The sequence below is a fragment of the Anolis sagrei genome, chromosome 2, assembly GCF_037176765.1.
Source record: "Anolis sagrei isolate rAnoSag1 chromosome 2, rAnoSag1.mat, whole genome shotgun sequence".
Taxonomy (NCBI): domain Eukaryota; kingdom Metazoa; phylum Chordata; class Lepidosauria; order Squamata; family Dactyloidae; genus Anolis; species Anolis sagrei.
The window spans coordinates 265,289,861-265,306,858 of record NC_090022.1 but is presented as its reverse complement, the minus strand read 5'-3'; the positions used below and the strand labels follow the sequence as shown (position 1 = coordinate 265,306,858).

Sequence of the window (16,998 nt, the reverse complement as noted above, 5' to 3'; positions counted from 1 at the left end):
CTTTTGATGAGAAAGATTCAGCATACCTTCTGTGATGAGATGTTATATCTTGTCAAATCTTAGATTTTTCAGGGTTGTCAGGAGACTAGGAAAGTATATCCTGGATTTTTTGATGTTAAGAGGCAGCCATATTATCAAGAACTTCGTAGCACCAAATTACCGCAGCAGGTAACCCTCTTCTTGGTCTCAGAGAAGGGCAATGCCAACCCCTGCCTGAGCAAATCTGGCCAAGAACACTGAGAATTTAACCTTATGCTTCCCATCAGTATAATGACTTGAAGGCACACAATAACAATATTAAACTGAAGAGCTCCATAAGACTGCTTCCAAACAATTTGAAGTCAATGCTATTACATCTCCATGTGAATTGAAAGGAATAGGCAAGTATTTTGGATTCTTTTTATGTTTTAATATTTGTAAGAATATAATTCATCCCATCCCCAAACTATCATGGTGAAACCAATCAATCTGTCATTTCTGAAGGTTCTTAAAGGGTGATAACCAGAGTTTTGGCAGTAGAGCTTGTAGCAGTATATCTGCTAACACTCAGCACAACAATAAAATTTGAACTGGGAAAGAATGGGTTTCTGCTGTAGCTGATTCTCCTTAACTGTGTCTGCCTTAAGTGGGCAAGGTAAATAGAAGTAGCCTCCAGAATCCCTTCTCGAGCATACATTCACAGTAAAACAGAGAGAAAGCAGGGAATCAGAAAAGCCTATCTTCTCAGCTATTCCTTGCAAGATAGAAAAGAAAAAAAAACATAAATATGTACATCTGGCTATCCAAATAGAAATCAAAAGAAAACAGAACGGGGAAAGCATCAGTGCAGCCTCAGTGAGCCAGATGTTGTATTTCCAGCCAGGCATTCAAAAAGGGCAGAAGCTGCAACATGATGAAGCTGATTGAGGTGGCAGGGGTGTTGGTGCTTCTTTTAAGTTGTCCTGGGATGGGACTTGGGTCTTGGGTCTTGCTTTCGCTCCTCTACTCAAAGAAGGAGATGGTTACTTTTTAAAAATAAGAGATACGGTTCAGGTTTCACATTGACATATGGATAAGTTGGCCTGGTTTTTTGGTGGTTGATTTTTTGACTAAAATTTCTAGACTTACACATGCGTATATAGAGTCACTAAAATGTTATAATGTTTAGCCCCTTTCTTCTTTCATTTTTATATATTTTGACTAAAATTTCTAGACTTCAACACGAGTATATAAGGTTATTAAAATGTTACGTTTAACCTTTTTCTTCTTTCATTTTTATTTTAAAATTCTATGCTTTGAAGGTTGTCAGTCATACCAGCTTTCCCACCAGAAAGTAATTACACTGTGGAACACAGTTTTTGTTCCTGGGTTATAAATGTCATTTCCTAATTGGTTCTATCATAAAAAACATGGGGGGAAAGTTTATTAAACTGCAAAAACTTTGTTTTTGTGGGACATCCTGCAGCACATTTTGCCATAGTTTTTCAAAGAGTCTTCACCAATTCAACAAGGTTTCTGGAGTATAACAACTACTTTCAAAGTACTACGCAATTAAGCAGGAAATGACACTGTCAAACCAGAATCAGATTTTTTTTCCAAATTTTATTACATAATATTATCAAGAACTGTCTCAGTTCATGTGTTGAAAAAAAAGAGGGCAAGCTGTGTTTGCTAAGTATTCAGTATGCTAGTTTAGTGTTTTCTGCTTAATCTCCATGATTAACACATATATGCTGTGATTTCAGCAAACTAGTTAACTTCTTAATGCTTCAACTAATAGATCTAATTATCTTGATAGTGGAAGGAGCGCAGTTTTCAAAATAATTGTGGAGCATAAACTAACTGAAGCTGCTGCAGATTATATTATTTTGCAATTAAATTGATTAATTAATTATTTGTTTCATTTATACCATAGCTTTCTCACCCCTGAGGGGACTCAAGACGGCTTACAACTCTGGCAAAATTCAATGCCATATACAACATAACAATACAAACAGGCCCCATCAACTATAAGACAATTAAAACATGTGGGCAAATAAACACATAGAGCAATAAACAGATTACAAACATATAAAGTGCTTGCTTTTTGCTTTGTTCCATAGTTAAGACTGACTTAAAATATCCCATGGATATTTTGGGGCATTTTTACAATTTTATTATTATTATTTTAAATAACCAGTGGTTATTAAAATTTTTATATTATTTAAATTGGTTTTGTTACACATACCTCTCAAGTATTTGATAAAAGTTGGGATACAAATATTTTAATAAATACTAAATGTATTTATTTTATTTATTTACCATATTTACACAATTCCTTTATTCTGCCTTAGCAGTTTAGAGTAAGGTAAGAAAATATTATGCCAGCCTTTTGTTCTATGACATCTAGTGACAGTATTGAGGAAAGATCTATTTTAATACCTAAAAGGGTAACATACGTTGTGTATAGTATGCTGATTTTGTGTTGATATTGCCAAAAGTATTCTAAAATCTGTATTTTTACAAAGCATGTATACTCTTAAGTGCCCTTTTCTCAGTATGTCAATAGTTCAGTTCCAGATTTAAGCCACTGAAGACCTGTGATTCTTTGCAGTGATGAATATGAGCAATGCAGCATAACGCATTGATTTTATGCAGATCATCACCTTTATGTTTTGGGAGGTCTGCTGTATTAGTGATATATAAAAACTGATTACTTTCTCCAACATTGCCTAGTAATTGTTTATTATTTTCCTATTAGACAAACAAGAAAGATCGATATTCTTCAACACCAGTCACTGTAAATAGATTTGCCTCAGACACCAGTGGTGTATTCATTTTAATGATTTGGACAATGTGAACCCAATGACACAGCTCAAGCTAAACACTGAGTTTAGAGCTGAAATAAGAAAAGAAAATAGTTGTGTTTCTACTACCCATTATGGGCTTTAAAAACACTTGCAACAACTGTTATGGGACTGAAGGTGAGATATAAAATAGTTAAAATACAATAGATAAAAACATAAAACCATGTAAAACTCATAATTAAAACACACAGACATAAGATTTAAATACACATTAAAATCATATCAACAAAATGTCAATTTAAAATTCATAGTTTAAAATTGACTGGTTAGGCCAGCCCGAAGAGATAGATCTTTCGTTCTATTTTAAATTCTGATAAGTCTATTTGGTTTTCAAATCTCTTCCAGTAAGTCATTCCAAAATCTAGGGGCAGTCAATGAAAAAAAAAATCCTCTGTGTGACAGTTATCAATTGAGTTTTGGCTGGCTGAAGTAAACATTCCCCAGAGGATCTAAGTCAGTGGTTCCCAATCTTTTTTGACCAGAGATCACTTTGACTAGTGACCACTCTCCAACATTAGTACCAAAGGGGTTACAAATCAGTTTTTGGTCAACTTAAGATTTGGTTCGGTTATTTGGAGTGCCGATTCAGAAAATAGCATTGGATAGACCACATCAGATCTAGTTTCTAATACAGAACATATGCCATACAGTAATCACCATCTGCTCACCCACAGAAAACCATATTTGATGATCTAAAGCTGACGTGGTAGTAGTAATCTTTTGTGGGTAGTCAGCCTCTTCCCTCCTGACATCCCCATTGCCTTGGCACTATAAGAGAGTTTCGTGAAACCAGTTGCTCTCATTGCTGTGTGGTTTCGAGGCAATGGTGTAGTAATGGTGAGGCCATGGACCATATTTTTGTTCTTGTGGACCACTGGTGGTCCATGGACCACAGGTCGGAAACCACTGATTTGAGTGTATGGGGTGGATTATATAGGAAGAGGTGATTCCATAGGTAACCTGGACACAAAAGTAATAACCAACATGTTATATTTTACCTTGAGACTAATTCACAGCTAATGAGATTACTATAATTTATTTATTTATTTATTTATTCATTTAGGGCAGTTGTATCCTGTCCTATCTCAACTTCCACATAGGGACTCAAGGCAGAAACCAACTGGCACAGCACACTGACAACAACAGAGTAAAAACAAGCATAAATATACGTATTATAATAAAACAATATAAAAGCATTAAAACAATTCACCGATTTAAGTCGTCATCCTAAAAACAGTCCATCATAGTCCATTAAAACCGTATCTTTTCCAGCAAGTAAGTCTCATCTGCAAACGCCTAATCCCACAGCCAGAATTTCTCTTTTTTCCAGAACGTCAGGAGTGATGGAGCAGATCTGATCTCGTTTGGGAGGGAATAGCCGACGGGCCACCACAGAGAAGGCCCTGTCTCTCATTCCCACCAAACTCGATTGCGATGGTAGAGGGACTGAGAGCAGGGCCTCCCCAAACAATCTCAAGGTCCTAAGTGGTTCATAGAGGGAGATACGTTCGGATAGGTAAACTGGGCCAGAACCATTAAGGGCTTTATAGGCTAAAGCCAGCTCTTTGAATTGTACTTGGAAGCTAATACGCAGCCAGTGAAGCTAGTGTAGCAAGAGCATTGTGCACTCTCGATACCCTGCTCCCGTAAACAACCTGGCTGCTGAACGTTGGACTAATTGAAGCTTCCAAATAGTCTTCAGAACCAACCCCACGTAATCTATTCAGGATGTAACCAATGCATGCACCACTGTGGCCAAGTCCGACCTCCCAAGATATGGGTGCAGTTGGCGCACAAGTTTTAATTAGGTGTGATGTGCTCACTCCTGGATGTTCTTGCCATATTTTGAACTGATTAGAGTTTCTGAACCTGGCATGGAGGCCAATGTGCAGCACATTGCAGAAATCAAGCTTGGAGGTTACCTGGAATAGGGTGAACTGCTTCGTTACCTGTAAAATTGTTCCAGCCAGCATGGCATTGGATGCTAAAACATAGGACATTAGTGATCTCATTTCCATTGAAACCAAAACCCACGACAGAAGCTTTTGCAATGGAAGGAAGCGCTTGGCCACATGTTTTCCTTTAGTTTATTCAGTAAAAGTTTGAATCTAGTGGCAAGTTGTAACTCATGCTGCTCACAGCTGCCAGGTATTGTTTTGCTAATGTCCCTCGATGTGATGTTTTTGGCTTGTTCTTTGTTTTGAAAATATGTAAATATTTACCTTGGGAAGAAGCCATAATGAATCCCTCCTCCTCTTTGGTTTCCATGTCTGTACACATGGGATGTTGCAGATATATAGATTTCCCCCTTAAGCACTGTCTAAATACGGCATGCATGTCTATTCATATCACTTAGGTATGATGATTTCTTTAGAATATGTTAGATTTGTGGTACACCCAAAACTATGTGTGATGTGGGTTTTCTAGTGAGGGGAAAGCTCACCTATAAACATTTTTATTATAATTATTTTCCTTACATTGTTCCAAAAGGAGTACTTTGTCTTACATCAAATGTAATTGATCCTGAAGCAGTGTAATCACAATTACTCACTTTCTTAATTAGCCTGCCCAAAATCAGAAAATGGAAACCGATCGGCAGTGTTTAAATCAATAGCTTTGTAGTAAGGCTTGTGTGGGAAGGGAGATAGTGGGAATGGGTAGATCAATTGGTTTAGGTGCCAATCATTGGCTGTGTGTTTTGCATCGCAAAATCAACTATTGTTGTGAGGTGGCCAATGCAGTGGAGATAGTAGTTCAGCAAAAACAAACTTAATAAAACTTACTACGTTGTTCTTTAGATAAGTAATGAGATTCAAAGGAAGATCTAACAGAGGCAGTTAAAAGCTGTTGAATGAACTCGCTGATAGGCAATATTTTCTTATTTAATTCTACTTTCTGAGGAATATAACTAATTAAAGATAGTAAAGAAAAGAAACCTGAACTTGAAGATTGGATCTAACGTATGACCTTCCTAGAAACATGTTTTCCTACTCACAGCAATACCATGCTTATCCTTTTTTGTGTGTCTGCTACCTGCTGTTAAGAGCCTCCATGATGTAGTCATTTGTGCACTGGGCTATGACTCTGGAGACCAGGGTCTGAATTCCTGTTCTTCCATAGAAATGCCTTGGGTGACTTTGGGCAAGTCAGTCTTTCAGTCTCAGAGAAGGCAAAGACAAACTGCTTCTTAACAAATCTTGCCAAAAAAACACAAAGCCATTGTAGGATTCTATAAGTTGGGTTCCATAAGTTGGAAATGACTTGAAGATACACAAAACAACCCAAGCCTGCTCTTGACTTTTCTTATATATCTTACTTTTTCTGTATAGATTTCATTTCTGAAAAACAGTTGCAGAAATCAAATTGACAACAGGAAAAGGGAATGATAATTCTTCTTCTTTAAAATGTTGTTCTCTATTTTTAAGCTTAATACATAACTTCGAGAGGTGCAGAAAATATCATTAGCAATAGTGAAATGCTACAATCAAGTGGCATTGTTAGGTAATAATGAGTGAGATTGTAATTCTCTGCCAGAACATTTATAATTTCAATGGAAGAAACAGTAACTCCTTCCTTTTCCCCACTACATACCCTGCCTTTGCAACAAGAACCAGAGATAGCTTGCAGATGTAGCTCTCTTTTCCAGGCCACTGATGTGGGCAATTGGATCCAAGCGTGTTCTTCCATTATTCCTTACACTCCAGGTGGCTGAGTATATTTAGAATATGCTAATAATAGATGATTTGGAGATAGAGCTGCACTTGCAAGTCATTCCAAGTTGTTCTCCATCTGAGATGAGGACGTTGCAGAAGGAGGTACAAAACGCCTCCTTCCACATTGTCTATTACACTGCATAACCAGGGTAACCAAGAGTTACACCGGTGTATGCCACCAACAAGATATTTGTTCATCCATGTTATCATGTCCAGTCTCAAAAGTAGACCTAGAAGTGAAAGTCATCTACCTATATACTTCATAAACTGAATTTCTATAAGGTTTATCCGGAAAGTAAGGTTACATGGCACGTAGGTCTCATGGGGAATTTTCGCAGGGGAAGTTGGTATCACTGCCGTGTAGAGGGAAGCCAGCGGAAGCAAATGAGCAGTGCCAGTCGTTACTAGCTCATCGACTGGTGTTGTGGTGAAGGTTAAAGATGAGCGACCTCATTCCATTTCCCTCCAAATGTGAAGTTTGCACTGTAATATGCTACCTAAATGCTAAGGCCATGAACGTGAAATTGTTTCAGTTTATGCAGAGGACGTAATGTGAAGACAGCATGTGACAAAATGGGTATGGAATATATTGTGAGACCATTAAGAAACTTCACAGAGCCATCCAAAACAAACATTTTGCAATGCTGACGACAGGAGTCTGTCTTCTTCATGACAATTCATGTCTACACACTGCTTATGCAACACAAGAGTTGATGACTTCATTTGGTTGGAATGTTTTAAGCTATTCTTTTCACAGCCCCAATCTCACACCCTGTGACTATCATCTGTTCACTAAATTGAAGGAACACCTTGGTGGAAAATACTTTTCCAATGATGACAAGGTGAAAATCGAAGTGCCCAACTGGCTGAAAAAAGCAGAGGGAAACTTCTTTGACACAGGCATCAAAAACTCATCCCACGGATGACAAAATGTATTGAACTGAGTGGTGATTATGTGGAAAAATAATTTAATACATATGCTACAAGCAATGTAAGTTTTATTAAAATATATTCATTCTTTGTATTTTAAAAAAATCTTGAAAGCTTACTTTCCGGATAACCCTTATATATAATTTTCACCTTTCAGAGGTTTGGTCAAATTCATCCAAGGACAAACAGTTGTTTAGATAATCTTTAAACAAAATATTTGTTATATATTCATAATTTGTTTAGTTCTATCAATTTAGAATAGTGTGCTTCATTATATAGTCCTCACACATTCCAAAACATTTGTGCACTAAGTAAGTTAGTTCATTAATTTCTTGGTATGCAAGTTACTGATGTTTCACTAGTGCACATATAGGTATATAACAAAGGAAGATGTCCTGATCCAAAAATAATCCGGTAGCTAGTCTAATATTTTTATTAGGACCATCTAAAATGCACAAAGTAATGGGTCAGCTTTCAAGATCTTCTGGTTCCTTTCTCAGCTGTTACAATTTGAATTTCTCTTTCTCTTATCCATTTAGCATGCCTAGACGCTTCCTCAACAAAGTTTCACCAGAAGTTGCCTTATGTCATGTGATGGCATTTAGCGGGCTCTGAGGAGGAAGCGTATGGGCAGCATGCTAGGATGCTCATTTTCTTCCATGTGATGAGGTCGTAAGACTACTTTTCAGAACTTCTTTCTGTCATCACATATAAGAGTCATAAATCTGGATGTCTGTGTGTCCATACAGTGAGTGATTTTGCATAAACGTTAGGAAATGTGTGGCTGCTGGTACTATTTGTCTGAGAAATGCAGACAGAAGGTATTTTATAGCCTGACCTAACACACCAAATTGGAAATGTTAGATGTACTATTTGGCAAATGCTGATTTTCTCATGTTTGAAAATATAAAACCTAGTTATTGCCTTAAGCGATACATTACTTCTTTAGTAAGTTTAGAAGAGAAATAGCATTTTATGTTGGTAATGCTCCTGATTGAGAACTATAGATGTAATCCATTTCAAATTGTACCTCCTCTTCCATTCCATTGTAAGACACAGATGAGGCAAAATTCATGGTCTCAAGATTGTCATTCTGCCCTTTCTCCCCATCCTCCATTTTGCGTGATTTTATACAAAGAAACTACATCACTGTTTGTTTATTATTGATTGCATCTCCTTAATTTTGTTGTTTTTTCTCCTGTGCCTCGAATCCAGTCCCAGTTCCTTGTTAATTCCGTGCTTTTTAAAAAATCACTAATCATTTGCAAAGACAAACTGCATCAACATTTTGCCATCATGAATATAACATTTTTGTCATATGTGAGATAGGCTTTTTTTAAAAATCAACTAATTTGGATATAGTATTTAACAAACCAAAAAAATAGATTATTAAAACCATCTCCCTCCATTCCTCCTGCTTTGGCAACCACAGTGAACCATAATTTTGACTACACAGGCTAATCACCATGCCACTATGTATGTATATACTGTACTGAGCTGTTTTAGTAATATTTATTTTTGAGAGAACACAGAGTTGTAATATCAGATGAGGTCTCCTAAAGGATCATTTTTCTCATATCTGAGGCATGGCAGATCAGTGTCGAATATAGGCTTTTGTTTTTCTTTTTTATATATATTTGCAATGCTCCTCAATTCACTTGTATTTTCAAAGTCACATTAATTCATGCTTATTAATGAAGTTCTGACTATTCGGTGTGACTATTCACAGTCTTCCGTTAGGATTAAGACAGAAGAACTTTAGTTCCCCCTTCGGTCCTCTTCAGGGGTGGCTCAACGCAAAGTAAGCATTCGCCGTATAGTTGATTTTGCCCAGGGCCGCTCTTGAAGTGCTCCTGGGGAAAAATAGACCTTGACATATGCGAGTTGTAGTTACTGGGATGTATAGTTCACCTACAATCAAAGACCATTCTGAACTCCACCAATGATGGAATTGAACCAAATATGGCACACAGAACTCCCACGACGAAAAGAAAATATATATCAGTGATTGGATGGGGGGGCGGGTGGCGCCAAAATACTGTTTGCTTACCGTTAAAAATTGCCTAGGGCCGCCTCTGGTCCTCTTGAATCTCACCTGTTTTTGAAGATGTCTCAAAAATATTGGAAATTGATTAAAAGAGTTCTTCAGCAAGTTCCTTCAGTACTCCAGGATGCTATTCATCTAGCCTTGCAGATTTGAACTTATTTAGGCTAGCTTGGTGATTCCTGACTAATTCACTATCTATCTTGATTTGCAATTCAGATCTCTTGCCAAGATTTCTGGTGCTGCATGGAAGTACATACTTTCCCTTTTGGGAGAAAGCCAAAGCAAAATAGGTATTGAGTAGTTCTGCCTTTTAATTGTGATCTGTTAGGATTTTACCATCCTTATTGAACAGTGACCCCATTGTCTCCTTGGTCGTTCTCTTGCCTCAAAAGTAAAGTTTCTAGAAAAAACTTTGCTGATGTTTAATTTGCCTTATACGGTTCCTCCAAGTTTGGGGTGCACATCTTCCCCCTTCCTTGATTGTTCATCTTCCATCCATTCTTTATACATGTGGTTTTTCCCTTTTCATTTGCTCCTTGAACCTGTTATGCAGCCACTGTGGATTTTTCAGATGTTTCCCATTTTTCTTCTATGAGATAGTTTTCAAATGTGCTTTTTGGAACTCCTTCTTCAATAACTCCCACTTTTTTTGAGTGTCTTTCCTAGCCATGCGATTCTTTTCTGATCCACTTAATCTTTCCTTTACCTTTTGAAATATGAAATTATTTTCAAGACACATCAGGAATTTGTTAGAGAGCCTATGCTTAGCAGAGTTAATCTTCCAACAGAGATCAGGGTATTTGAAGTTCCCCATAACTGCTAATTCTTGTAACTCTGATATTTGTTTCTGAAATGCATTATCTATCACCTCTTCTTGGTTTGGTTGGTTTTATTTCTATCCAGAGCTCTCAGCTAGTCCACTCTGATCAATCTCATGGATTTATAAAGAAGTGAATTTGTCTTTGTCAAATAATGCTAATCTTCCTCTCCTCTTTCTGCAATATCTGTTCTTTTTTAATAGCTTATACCCTTCAGATGTAATATTCCAGTCATGGGAGTCAACCCACCAGATCTCCATTTTGCCTGTAAAGTCATATTTACCCTTCTGAGCATTAAACTCATCTTGTGTACTTCCCAAACTCTGTATCTTGGTGTATCGACATTTGAAGTTTTGTTTATTAAATTACTGCCAGTTTTTTTCTGTGAATTCCCTTCTCTCCTTCAGCTTTTTCTCCTCAGGGTTCAGTACTGTCCTCGATGTTATTTAACATCTACATGAAGCCGTTGGGGGAGATCATCCGGAGTTTCGAAGTAAGGTGTTACCTGTATGCAGATGACGCCCAAATCTGTCACTCCTTCCCATCTGTTACTAAGGAGGCTGTTCAGACCTTGAACAGGTGCTTGGCTGCTGTGTTGGACTGGATGAGGGCTAACAAATTGAAATTGAATCCAGACAAGACACAGGTCCTCCTGGTCAGCCGAAAGGCCGAACAGGGCATAGGGTTACAATCTGTGTTGAATGGGGTTACACTCCCCCCTGAAGACACAGGTCCGCAGCTTGGGAGTGATCCTGGATTTATCACTGAGCCTGGAACCCCAGGTTTCGGCGGTGGCCAGGGGAGCTTTTGCGCAGTTAAAACTCGTGTACCAGCTGCGCCCGTACCTTGGGAAGTCTGATCTGGCCACGGTGGTCCATGCTCTGGTTACATCCCGAATAGATTACTGCAATGCGCTCTACATGGGACTGCCTTTGAAGACGGTTCGGAAACTTCAGCTAGTCCAACGGGCGGCAGCCAGATAACTAACCTGGGCGACATACAGGGAGCATACCACCGCCCTGCTATGCCAGCTCCACTGGCTGCCGGTCCATCTCCGAGCCCAATTCAAAGTGCTAGTTTTGACCTATAAAGCTCTATACGGTTCTGGCCCAGCTTACTTGTCCGAATGCATCCATCCTTACATCCCGCCTTGTAATCTAAGACCATCCGGGGAGGCCCTGCTCTCACTCCTGTCAACAGCACAAATGCGTCTGGGGGACGAGAGACAGGGCCTTCATGGCTGTGGCTCCCTGCCTATGGAATACACTCCCAAATGAGGTAAGATCCGCTCCCTCCTGCCTGGCTTTTAGAAAAAAATTAAAATCATGGTTCTGGGACCAGGCCTTCAGACAGTAGATGTATGTAGCATTTTAGAGGGACATTGGCTGGTACGGCGATTTGACTGACAAGACTGTTTTATTGTTTTAATGCTTGTTGATATATTGTTTTAATTGTAATTTATATTTAATTGTGGTTTTACTATTGTAATTGTTTGTATTGGCATCGTATCGGTGCCCAACGTAAGGCATTGAATCTTGACATTATTTATGTGTAAACTGCTTTGAGTCCCCCCAGGGGTGAGAAAGGTGGTATATAAATACTGTAAATAATAATAATAATAATAATAATAATAATAATAATAATAATAAATAGTATTCACATTTTTGTGTTTAGAGCTTACCTTTGGGCTGATATTTGAGCTATTACCCAGAACTCTCTAAGGATTTAGTTGGAAATCCTCTTAATCTTGCCATGAAACTACCAAATCCATTATTCTCAGTCTTGTGAGGTTCAGTCCATCTATATCCAGTAGTCTTCTATAAGAAGTGAAAACCCTTTGTCCCAAAAGCTATATCTCTTCCATCTATGGCATCTGTGTAGCCAGTCATTGACTTTTAGTATCTCCCTGTTCCCATGTAATCTTCTATTCTTCATTCCATAATCTGAGATCTGCTCAGAGGTGTTCTTTGCAGTTTTGTTAGTGTCCACGTGAATAAGGAGAAAGGGGTATTTTTCTGTGTTCTTGATGAGTTTTGGCAAGTTGTCAGTGCGATCTTGTATACATGTGTCAGGAAGACAGCACACTTTCTGATTCACATTTTCAGGGTAGCTTGCTAGTTCCTGTATAATCCAGGGTAATGAGTCTCCAACCAGCAACATATTTCTTTTCTTCTTGTGCAGTTGTAGTTATCTTAATTTCTTTCTTGTTTATATTTTCCCGTTTTAACATATTTCCCATTTCCCCCCTCAAATGCAGATGAGGTATTTAATTCCTAGGGTAATTGCTACATCTGTGCTAGTTACTGATAATACTCCCAGATCCAGTAAAGTGTGCCTTTGTAATCCGCTGCAGTTTGGTTCCAGGATGTCCCAGGATCCCCAGATTCATGGCTGTTCAAGTCTTATTATATGTAATGGCATAAGAAAGTGGCGTCCTTTATATAAAATGGCAAAATCAAACTTTGATTTTTGAATTCTTAAGCCACAGATGGTTGAATCTGTGAGTGCAGAATCTGTAAATATGGAAGGCCTACTTTGATTTAATTACTCCTGGATTGCAGCTTATTTGAGAATGTAACACTATATAAAGCAAAAACAGAACCCTTACCACTTCATTGTACACTCTGTTAAATCAGGTAATTTCAGAATATACTAAATAGGGAAAAAATAGCAGTGTAAATCTCTGTACCCAATACAACAGTTTGAGAGTGTTTTACTGTAAATTTCTGAAATAATTTTTTAGAATTAGATCATTGTTAATATTGTTAAATCTTAAAACCAAAAAGCTAAAGATAAGATTGCATTTGATCTTTTAAAGAATTGAGTAACTAATAATTGATGTACTTCAGAACTTTATTGTTTTGTTTTAAGTTTTCTGGTAGTCTGTCATGTAATTCTTCCTAATAAAACCTGCAAATCTTCTATATTTATCTTTATATATTGCTTATCTGTCAACCAACTGAATCTCTGAGTTCTAAGGTTAAAAGGCTATTAAAACCAGTAATAAATGTATGAGATTAATTTAAATACCCGTAGGTATTAATCAATTGATTTTGCTGTTAGAAACTATTGTACCAATGTATTATGCAGGATAACTAAAAAAAGCCCTATGAAATTCATCAGGTTGCCATAAATTGACAAGCAACTTCAAAAAACAAATGCTTCCATTTAATCAGTAGTTTTTGTTCTTGTTGTTGTAATGCATGTTGTATGACTCCTTAATATCTTTAAGATGTGATTGTCTGATCAATACTGTATAGTCCTTTTCTTCTGTTGTGGAAGAACTTAAAGCTAGAAGCTAGTCAGCCCTCAATATTGTTTATTGTACACTGATTAGGTAGTTTTTACATCTTTCCATCCTCTGTGTATATCAAATTGTATTATTATTGATGCTGTTGTTAATATTTTGTATCCTGCCTTTTCCCCAGTTCATGACTCAGAGCAGTTTGCAATAAATGAATGAACATATCCTTTAAAATCTCAAGATATAAAAGTTAAAAGGTGACTAAACATCAAAAAATTACTAGCAAAACCAGATCAGCAAGGGCATGAAAAAAACTGCTTGTTGCTGATTACATAGTTCAGACTCTTGCACTGGTAAAGAAATTTGCCAGCAGAAAAACAGATGTAAACAAGTTCAATTCATAACATACATGTCATATGTAAATTTTAGACAGGGCCCACCATTGAACCATATGATATTTTGGACGCTATCATGATAACCACTGTTTGGATATTGATTGTGTTCTATTGCTGTTGTTTGTCTTCGTCAGTCATTGCCTGATTACATTTTGAATTATGAAGACTCTCTGAGATTCGGTAGAGTGGGTAGGAAACTATGTAGTTGCTAATAAAAATATAAAGACGAAACAAGGCATATGAACTCAGAGAGCACCATCTCCAGAGAATTTAAATGCATTAAACCATGGTTTTCCCAATTCCTATCCAGATGAAACTGATGGTTTTTTTCGGTCATTACTCATTTTCACCATTACCACCAGGGATAGGTAATCACCTGCTTTCTCAATCTTGACAGTTTTAGATTTTAAAGCCGGTGAGGACCAGTAGGCTTTTCTGCTGAGAAGGTAACAGTAGAACTGTTTCAGGACATTAAGGGTGTAGAGGAAGTGCACATTGTGCCATTCTGGATTTTTGAGCAAAGGACTCCAGAAACAAGGTTCTAAATCCCTGCTTAGCATTCACGCTTGATGACAAATAGTAAATAAATACCATCTTGAAGCAATGTTTTTGCTTATCTATTGTAAATTGGTTTCCCCCTTTTTATAATATGAATAGATCATTTTAAAACGACTATCACTGATTATCAATGAATACCGTACTTCGTATTTCTTTATTGGTATAATAAACTAGGACACACTAAACTATTACTTTTTTCATTTTGTTTCTTTGGCAGTACAAAAGAAGACCAGTTTAGTGTTAGCATTCAGCCTCCTGTTGGAGAGTTACTTTTACCTGTAACTATGTCAGAAAAGGACTTCAAGAAGGAACAAGGTAAGAAATACAATAAAACGTTTATTATTTTTATTATTCCACAAATACTGGTAAATATTGTATATATTTTTCTGCTCTAAGTCTAATGTTTCAGTTGAGAGAATACTCTCCAAAGTAACAAACAGGCTCTGACCAGACTATCATTGATGGCCTCTTGTACACCAGTGATTCCCAACCTTTGGTCCGTAGACCACCAGTGGTCCACAAGAACTAAAATATAGTCCAAGGCCTCACTGTTACTACACCGTTGCAAGGAGAGTGACTGGTCTCGCAAAACCCTCCTTTAGTGCTGAGGCTTATTCAGTATGGTTTTCTGTGGGTGAGCAGATGGCAACTACTGGATGGCATATGTTCTGCATCAGAAACTAGAGCTGATGTGGTCTATCCAATGCAGTTTTCTGAATCAGCACCCCCAAATAACCAAACCGAATCTAAAGTTGACCAAAAACTAATTCGGGACCCTTTTGGTCCTAATGTTGGAGAGTGGTCCCTGGTCAAAGTGGTCCTTGATCAAGTGGTCCCTGGTCAAAAAAAGGTTGGGAACCACTGCTATACGCTGAATGAACACTTAGAATGGGTACGTATCCTTGTCTCTGTCATCTTCTCTTTGTTATCTTCAGCTCAAATACACTAATTTATAGTAAGAAAAAGGTCCCTATGACATTTTGATCATAAACTCCTGATCAGGATGTTAACAAACATACAGTCAGAGTTCTCCAGTTCAGACACAAGAGTGAACACTGGCTTAATGAAGTGAGGATGGTCACATTGAACCTAGCATGACAGGAGAGAAGAGGAACAGTGGTCTGAGTGTTGGTATAGCTTATGAAGCCCTGAACAGTTGTTCAAACCAAGCTTGTGTGTACATTCTACTGGTACTTGACAATTGATTAATAGATTTTACTGGGACTGGAGAAGGAGGAATAATTAGGCCATAAGCAGTGCTTAGGCCTGGGAGTTATGGTTTCCTGCAGTGATGCACTAATGCATTTCATATTAGTACTAATGGCTGGAATATTGGCCGAACCCACTCTAGGAAATAACTCAACCATATTCATACTTTGCTTTATATTTCAAATCTTCATTCTAATGCTTTTGTTTGTATATAGCTGGTGTACTTTGTCCCAGCTACATTAAAATTAATTGGTGTTACCTTTGTCTGACATCCCCATTTATTATTTAACTCTTCAGTTTCCTGTTTGGAAAGGATGGAATTGTATAGCTGTTTTGTTGACACACTTATTTGAATGTCATGCTTTTTAAAAATACTAATGTCTCTTGTTATAGTCTTTGCATGGCTCATCTAGCATTAAATATATGTGAAGGGCCCTTCTGAAATACAACTACATTTGTGAGAAGCTTTATCTGATATTTTGTTCAAGGAAACTAAGTAGTAGTGTGTTCTTGGTTTCTTTATAAAATCACTTTCTATATGGGAAAAATAAGCTTTACATTCGATGCTCCCCTTAATCAGTATATCAAAATTTTCATGAAAGCTTTCAAAAACTCTGTATTATTAAAACAACCCAGAGCACAGGAACAATGCTATATGTATTTAATAAAAACTGGTATCTGACCTTTCTTTTTGACTTTTCCTGGAATTAAACAAGAAATGAAGTAGTCTTATCATATATTTCATGTTCAGCATTTTATGGTAGCTGATAATTCTAAATAAAGACTAAGGGCCATGATTTTCTTAAACAAGTCATAACTATTTGCTGTTATTACTTTCTGCTGCCTAAAGCCTGCTTTACCCGTGCTCAGCAAACCAAGGTGAGTGTGTGACCGAGGCTTTGTCATATTTTTTGATCTGTTCCCACCCCCCACCCCCCCAAAAAATTCCCCTTACACTGACATCTAACAGTGCAATCTTAAGTAACACTGGATATTTCACTCTGTCTTTCCTAGTCCCGTTTTTGTTATATGCTTGCTTGCTTGGTATTTTGATTGAGTTTTGTATGCTTAGCTGTGACTGAGAGCTTTTTCTCCCCTGACTGGCCATTCAGAACCAGGAGAGCATAGAAGAAGTGCACTTTGAGAATAGCTGTGGTCCTCTGTGGAGTTGTTGCCAAAATTCCTTTTTCTTCTGCCATTTTACTTCTGTGGTTGTTGATTATTTGTCTGAATAAATCTGGCAGCTGTTTGCTATGTTT

At 37.5% G+C, this 16,998-nt stretch overlaps 1 protein-coding gene across 3 annotated transcripts in view; it reads left to right on the top strand.

Moving 5' to 3' along the window:
* The window catches only part of AP3B1 (adaptor related protein complex 3 subunit beta 1), a 156,644-nt gene that overhangs the window by 114,570 nt on the left and 25,076 nt on the right, over positions 1–16,998 (top strand). For 2 of the 3 annotated variants that reach the window (XM_060761623.2, XM_060761622.2), the window contains exons 25-26: positions 14,748–14,845; positions 16,590–16,618. In XM_060761623.2, the coding sequence (XP_060617606.2) occupies positions 14,748–14,845; positions 16,590–16,618 (127 nt within the window). The remainder of the gene's footprint in view (positions 1–14,747; positions 14,846–16,589; positions 16,619–16,998) is intronic. The other variant, XM_060761621.2, reaches the window with a different exon arrangement.